The sequence below is a fragment of the Hetaerina americana genome, unplaced genomic scaffold, assembly GCF_022747635.1.
Source record: "Hetaerina americana unplaced genomic scaffold, ioHetAmer1.1.p SCAF_1, whole genome shotgun sequence".
NCBI classification, from domain to species: Eukaryota; Metazoa; Arthropoda; class Insecta; order Odonata; family Calopterygidae; genus Hetaerina; species Hetaerina americana.
The window spans coordinates 123,065,025-123,073,092 of NW_027286069.1; the positions used below are offsets into that span (position 1 = coordinate 123,065,025).

Genomic DNA, 8,068 nt, shown 5'->3' on the forward strand with positions numbered 1-8,068 from the left:
TCCTAGCATTCTTAGTGTATGATGAAATATGGTCATTTCGACTTAGAAGAAAATTAAGAGGTGTTTCTCCAAAATGAGAACTTGAAATTTTTCGTCCTGCCAACCTTTTGGAACCAGTTGAGTGTTACCAGTCTCACTACAGCATTATGTTCCACGGGGCAAGTGTGACCCTTCCCATTGTCCCAAAAATAAGAGAGCTTGCTTTTCTTAGGCTTTCGTGACTGCATGAGTCTCTTTTGTTATGAAACTGACCAGTGTGGCAATTGTTGTTGTGGGAATGGTTTAGTAAATATTTGTTGAATAAATAAATGAACTTGTGGGTGGGGGAACAGGTGGCGCAGGGGATGATGCGGAGAGCACGTGGCCTCGCTTTCCTCCCAAACGGATTGTCGGCAACCGAGATGCTTCGTTTGTGGAAGAGAGAAGGCGTGCTCTGCAGGCATTCCTTCAGCATCTCATGGTATACATTATCCACCACGATCAAGCACTTCGAGTACCAAGAGGTGCATTACCCACAAAAGAAGACCTAGTTAATGCTGTTCCATTTTTTGGGTGAGTTTTATCATGATTTTGTGATTAATGTCTCTCAGATATACCTAAATTATAAAGATCCATAAATTATGCACGAGGGCTGTTTCATAGAGAGCATCCATAAATTTTTTATTCGTGTTATCTGTTGTGGAAAAACATAAGTAGATTGTTAGCTTATAAGTTTCATTGATTGGACGTCAGTATTTCATCTGCAGCAGCTTTGACAAGTTGTAACATGTTCGGTTTGCAAATGGCCATGATGGAGGTCTCTCCCTATGTTGCATTGAAATTTTGCTTTTGCCTGATAAAGTCATTACCCAAGACCTATGTAATGCTTCAGGAGGCTTATGAAGGGTATGTTCTTCCCTTACCTCACCTCAGCTAGAAGATGGCTTGAACCGATAAAAGAGGAGAGGCAATCATTGCCAAAGAAGCATGGACCTGGGGCTCCAGGCACTGCTTTTGTGGAAGTAACATTGACACTGCTTCTGCCACTGTGAGAGAAGATTGTCTTGTAAGGTCAAGAGTCCACTGTCAAACATGTTGAAATTTCAATCGGGTACTGCTGGCATGTTGGTAACAGAAATATTGCCCATGAGATGCGTTTGTGTGTGATGGGTTCCGAGACTGCTCTCACGAGAGAAGCTAGATGACGTTCTTGTGCAGGATTCTGTTCAGCTCAGGTTGATTTTGCAGAAAGATAAGAGGTTACTTTCCATTGTTACCACTAAAGATGAAACTTGAACACATCATTTTGACTGTGAGAGCAAAATTCAATGTGGAAAACTCTGGCATCACCAGCTCCATAAAAAGTTGCTTGTTGCTGCATAAAAGTTTCTGCTTTGAAACGTATTGTCATATATTATGGTGCTCAAGGAAATGTGTTTCACCATGTTATACCAGCACACGCAATTGTAAATGGAACATATTAGAGGGATGTTGAGAAAAACCCTCCAAGGTCATATCAAATACAAAATTCCAAATTTCAAAGTAAGAAGCTGGATGTTGCACCACAATAATGTGTAGCCACCCATCGCAAATGTGTTTGTGATGGAATATCTCCCAAAAATCAATTTGAAGTGTGATCCCAAACTTCTATGTTGTGCCGACCTAGCCCCACATGGCTTTTCCCGGCTCCCCAATGTCAACAAATGTCTTTGTGGGAAGCGTTTTTTATTCATCGGAAGCAGCATGTGAATGGGTAATTTTGAAGGACCAACCACAAAATTCCTACCAGCATGTCTTTGAAGACTGGAAAACAAGTAGGGACTAGTGCATAGCATCCAATGGGGACTTGCAGGGAACCATCAAATTTAGGAGGATGAGTAAAGGTATGCTGTTAAAAAAATATAACCATTCTTTATTGAACAGACTTCTTTTCATGCGTCAATCATTACTTTTTTGATTGTTGTGGATCTTTAATCTGCAATGTAAAAGCCTGAGAGCATTTATGGGCATTCCTTTTCATGTTAATCTGTGTATGCTATTTGGTTAGTAAAAAAATTTAGCATTAATTTAGCGACCTCTGCCCTTTTGAATTCCGTGTTGTCCCCTGCAATTTCATGTTTCTATGATCCTCAGTGCCATTCGAAACAGTGTACTTAAGTCACTGATAGCAGGCTTTCCTCGATATCAGGCCTGTCACTGTGACCTAAGCAGTATACAGGGTCGCACCCAAAAGTGGTAAGACTGATTTTTTTACAAGAATTTTATTGACAATATACTTACATCGACTTAATAATCTTCAAAGTATGCTCCTTGAGCTGCTACACACTTAGTATAACGTTGCTCCCATTCCCCGTACGCCCGCTGGAAATTTTCTTTGGGGATGCCGTTGATGACCCTCGTCGAAGCCTCTTGAACGGCCTTTATCGAGTCAAAACGTCGTCCCTTGAGCTGTCTTTTCATCAGGGGGAAGAAGAAGAAGTCCGGTGGTGCCAGATCGGGAGAATAGGGCGGGTGCGGCAACGTGGCGACGCCGTATTTTGCCAGGAGCTGTCTGACGACGAGCGCGCCATGACACCATCTTTCGGCACCATCTTGGCGCACACCTTGTGCATGGCCAAATCCTGTGAAATAATGCGTTGGACGTTGGATGCAGACAGACCCAACTGGTCTGCAATTTCTTCACTGGTTAAGCGTCAGTGTCTGTGTTCAGCAGTGTCCTCACTGTCCACATTCGTGTCGGTTCTTGCCGTCGACGGCAGGCGACTGAGGTTGGTGTCGGTCTGTTGCTAAGAGCCCCCTCCACCGTACCCTGCCAGGCAGACCCCCCTCCACCGCTCCTTTCGCGCCAGAGAAAATCAGTCCTACCACTTTTGGGTGCGACCCTGTATTTGGCATAAGCCTTATAACTGACAGATACGCACCAAACTAAGGGGGAAAATGGTAAAAATTGGGTCTTTGTGTCTGAGAAATTATTATATTAAACTTGAATTCTGTGTTCAGAAGAATAAATTTTAGGTATAATCTGTTAAAATTGTATCAGGATAAATCAAGACTCCATAAAATTATGTGAATTCAGGGAACATAAATGTGAGGCTTCACTGATATGTTAAAATTACACTACTTATTTACAGCATGAGTCATGAATTCAAGATGTGTCTCTGAATTAAAGAATTTATGAGATGTTTAGAGCTCAGCTAACTTAACCTTTATGCACAACTGATTAATAGACATTCACCGGAGTCTTTTTGATCAATCAAAGTATTAATCATGGAGAATGTGATGCACAATGTTGTTAATTAATGCTGAAAAATAGTTTTGCTTTTTTGATTGAAACATTTCTTGAATATTCCAGTGAGAATTTTGAGCAGCCTGGAAACGGCCCCAACTCTGCTCAAATGTCATCAACCGTGGAGACATCCTGCCCACGTTACACTGGACTTTAAAAATTGCCATCTTGAGAAGAGGACAGATGTGACTGTTTAACTTTAGGACTAAAGAGCTGATGTTTGTGAAAGGCTGAACCATTTTCAGTAAGTGTGAAGACCTTTTTCGTTTTCCCCATCCCCTGCAGACTGATCTTTCGTTAAGAAATCCATATGAATTATTTGACAATACGAGGTATGCTCAATAAATAATGGGAATTTGAGTTATTTGGAAGGAATTTAAATTATTTGTCTATATCAATGTTATCTCCAAAATCCCCATCAGGTATCATACACTTGCGCCTGCACTTTATATCCGATCCTTGAAACACTTCTGGAACACACTCTTTGGTGTACCTTTTACCGCTCTCAGCGATGAATTTTGAATCTCACTTATGCTTGTGACGACGGCCCTTTAAATACAAATTGAGTAGCTTCAGGCGTGGTGTGGTGGAAGTCAAACATAATGAATAACTGATCGTAGCACTTTTCCACTTGATGAAATTTTATTTTACTATAAATAAGGTAAAATAAAATTTTATCAAGTGGAAAAGTGCTACGATCGGATATTCATTAGGCCCTTTAGATATTCTCTTTATTTTTGGCAATAGAAGATAAAAGTTGCACAATGGGGCCATGTTTGGCGAATGTGGAGGCTGGGACGTCATCATTACTGTTGGTGCTGTTTTTGGTCAAATATTCACACACAAGAAGTGTGCAGTGTGAGCATTATCATGGTGGTGTAAAAGTTATGAATTGTTTTGCCACAAATATGGACGTATATTTTGTATTGCTTCATACAAACTGCGTTGAACTTGTAAGTGGTACTCTTTACTGATCGTTTGACCTTGTGGCAAGAACTCATGGTGCACTCTGTAAACATGAAAATTCCCAGTACTTTTTGAACACACCTTGTATTTAATGTGAACATGTCTTTCTCATTTATCAAAGTGATGAAATGGGATTTTTTTCCACAAGAGGGGGAAAAGCATTGGGATTCTTAAATTGTAAATAATTAAATAGCATAAAATTATTGGTAGTAGTAGTTTTGAGGGGAGGCGACCGACAGCTGAGGTCATTTGCGCCATAGGGGATGTAGTAATATAAAATTATTATATTACTTTATTTCATCAATAAATTCTGAAAATAATATTCATTGTTGAAGTGTTTCCTAAAAGGAAACTTCAATTCCTTTCATCTGTGAGAATTAAAAAATTCCTATTTGAATACTGACAGTAGTAAATTACTTCTTTCACATGCTGCCTCATCTTCAACTTAGAAGTCATCATTCAGCGTTGAAAGGTGTTCCATCTTGGATGACCAAGCAATTTTAATGAGTGGTTCAACAGTTAGTTTATTATATATAAATATATATTTTAATCGTTTATTTATTGTTGAAATTATTTTGTATGTCTTCTTTGTTGGTCTTTAAAAGACATAGCAAAAGGAATCAGAGCAACAAATGTGATGATTTTTGCTGTAGAAACTTGTGAAATAATGGCTTCTACCTCGGTTGTGTGGTCTGCAGGATGTTTTAGTACCAACACCATTCCATTACTGTAAATGTTGAAATATTACGTATTTTTTCTTAATGAGTTTGTAAATATGAAAGTGTGAATCATGAGTGTTATAAAACTTTGTAATTGTAAATATATGTATATATATATATATACACACACACACACACACACACACACATATATATACACACACACACACATACATACATACATATATATATATATATATATATATATATATATATATATATATATACACACACATAACTATATTTTCAGCATAATAGATGCATCTAATAGGCATTCCACAAATAGCTAAATGCATTTAACCATGAGATGCAAGTGATACAATCAGTTGAATGAATTCATTGTATTTATTGAATTGAAGTAAAATATTGGAAATGCATTTTGGTGTTTTATTTGTGTTGATTAGTGCTGGATGTGTATCTTTAAGATATTCATTATTTATTGGAGTGAAAATCATGATAATTTTATTTTCCAGGATGCTGTATTAACTTAGTATAGAAAACAACTTTAGGGGTGTCAATTTAAAAAAGTACGACGACTTAATTCTCAATAGAAAATTTATAGGTTTGCAGTAAATATTTCCAATGATTAACAGTCATGGACATGGGTGATTTACGCGTTACTATTATTCCTTAGTGGGTCACGGTAGTCAAGGGGATAGAGCGTTGCACTACTGACAGGAGGGTCCTGAGTTCGATTCCCGGGCAAGGCACTCTGGGCACCTGCAGCTCCACCCAAGCTAAAGTGATTTTTCGGATACCAGATCTTCCTGGGAAACCAAAACCGGAACGGGGAAAGAAACTGGCCCCCCTACCCTGATGTGTGAATTTTCACACGCCGCATAGGGCTTAGTACTGGGTGAACTCTGCCGTCACCTACCAAACCGACCTTGGGGTTGATTACTGTGTTTATGGTTTATGTTTATATGCATATATACGTGTGTGTAATATCGTGAGTGATGTATTAAATGTACGAGCATGATTTCGTACAGTATTGCTAGCCTAGAGCCCACAAGGTCTAAATAGTACTCAAATAGCTGTAAAGAGAAAATGAAATTAAGTAAGTGAAGTCAATCCAAAATGAAAGGAGATTTGTTTCATAAGAAGAATGATTGCAAAGTGAATGTAAACAGCAAAATAACTGAACAAGTGCATGATTTGTATGTCTTGGCAGGATATTCTTGAAATATGGTTTGGTGGAATGTGTAAAGAATGAGTGGGTTGAGAAAGAATGTGGATAGGGAGTGCCTTTGACGGTCAAGTGTGGAAGAATGTTGCTATGCCAGTGTGGTCGTGTTGAGAGATTGGAATGGGAGTGTGATTCAGCGGGCAAATGTGAGAGAAGAATGAATGAATGAATTGAAAGGTAGTGGTGGTGAACTGATATGCGGAGGGCACACTGTTTGGTCTGGGCAACGGAAAAGTATTAATGAATCAGCTGTGTTACAAATGAGCATTTATTTCTGTTATCTTCCCTATGCGATTTGAGGTGCTGGGTCCCCATGGATGGAGCACCATGCATGTGAATATATATATTCAACAAGAGGTGACACCATTGCTATACCATTGAAGGCTCCAAAATCCAGAAAAATCATCGAGTTGGGCCCTAAATTTTATTCAAAGGAAAACACTTCATCAATTTCAATGTTCATTTAATATGCATTTGGTGTTTGAGTACATAGCATTTACATATGTAATGATTAACACTTGGTTTGAAACAGTTGAGGTTAGGTTGCAGAAGTGAGCACGGCAGTATCATTTCATTTATACAGTTTTTCCATTAAACTTTTGTAATGAAAGATCTGTTGTTGTCCAATTAAATTAAACATTAGTTTCAGCATAATTTATCGTTACAAAAGTTTTGCAAACTACAAATTGGAAGCAGCTCATGGAGTATTGTAAAGTTTATCATTGCATTACTGCTCTAGTACTCATATGTACGCTTGAATTACCTTCATTACTGCCTTTGATGAATTGCTTTCAATACATTTCAATTTTTTTTATCATTGCCATTAATTAACAATCAATCACAATGTTTTTTTTTCAAATCATCTTTTTGGAAACAAAAAGTCAACTCAATAAAAAAATTTTTAAGTAAAAAATTAAGTTAAAAAAATCCCCTTTCACACTGTTTTGGTCATTAATTTCTAATTGACAGGTTTAGAAGCTTCACGTCTCTCCTCAATATGATTAAAGGAAGTATTTGCAAGAATATTTTAGTAACGCTCTAGGAAATTAGGGAAACCTGATTTCTGAGCATTTAGTATTCAATTTTATGGAAATTAAAATAGAGCACAGAGTTTGAGGTTGATTTGGAATAGAATGTGAAGATAGGGACTTGCAGGAAACCCTCGCTCTTAAAATTTATACGTGTGAAGCAACCAACAACTGAGATGTAGTATGAAGGTGGTTCAATGATAAAAAAAATATTGCGTATAAAGTAAATTTTTGGCTGTTTTCCCTGCATTCAGTAAAAAATTATTGCCCATAAACAGTAGAAGGTACAAAGCAAACAAAAGGACAGTCACCACACCATTATCAAAATAAGGTACAATCTGAAAACTAAATGGGTCATCTCAGAGTAAGTAAAACATTCTGTATCGTTCGAAAACTATTGAAGATAGCCTTCTTGGTATCATAGTGAATATTTAACTATATAGTTCTTAGTGAAATAAAATTATCAAACTTGTTTGAGGATCACAGGAAATGTCTTGATTTTGGTGGGTGTTGAATGTCACTTAATTTAAATATTTATAAAAACTCAAAATATAATGGAAAATAAAATTACCAAAAACTCAAAGAATAATGGAAAATAAAATTACCAAAAACTCAAAGAATAATGGAAAATAAAATTACCAAAAACTCAAAGAATAATGGAAAATAAAATTACCAAAAACTCAAAGAATAATGGAAAATAAAATTACCAAAAACTCAAAGAATAATGGAAAATAAAATTACCAAAAACTCAAAGAATAATGGAAAATAAAATTACCAAAAACTCAAAGAATAATGGAAAATAAAATTACCAAAAACTCAAATTGCTCTAGAAAATCAAATGAATAAAAAAGTAAAGCAAAATGTATAGAAAATAGAATTGTAAAAAACTGTTTGAAAATAAAAT

General features: G+C 36.8%; 1 protein-coding gene across 3 annotated transcripts in view; it reads left to right on the top strand.

Annotated features, from left to right (window-relative positions):
* Nucleotides 1-5,106, top strand: part of LOC139696529 (sorting nexin-29-like) — a 55,943-nt gene extending 50,837 nt beyond the window's left edge. For all 3 annotated transcript variants that reach the window (XM_071595339.1, XM_071595333.1, XM_071595347.1), the window contains 3 exons: nucleotides 333-552; nucleotides 3,332-3,509; nucleotides 4,681-5,106. In XM_071595339.1, the coding sequence (XP_071451440.1) occupies nucleotides 333-552; nucleotides 3,332-3,422 (311 nt within the window). In that variant the 3' untranslated portion in view covers nucleotides 3,423-3,509; nucleotides 4,681-5,106. The remainder of the gene's footprint in view (nucleotides 1-332; nucleotides 553-3,331; nucleotides 3,510-4,680) is intronic.
* The last annotated feature ends 2,962 nt before the right edge of the window (nucleotides 5,107-8,068 follow it).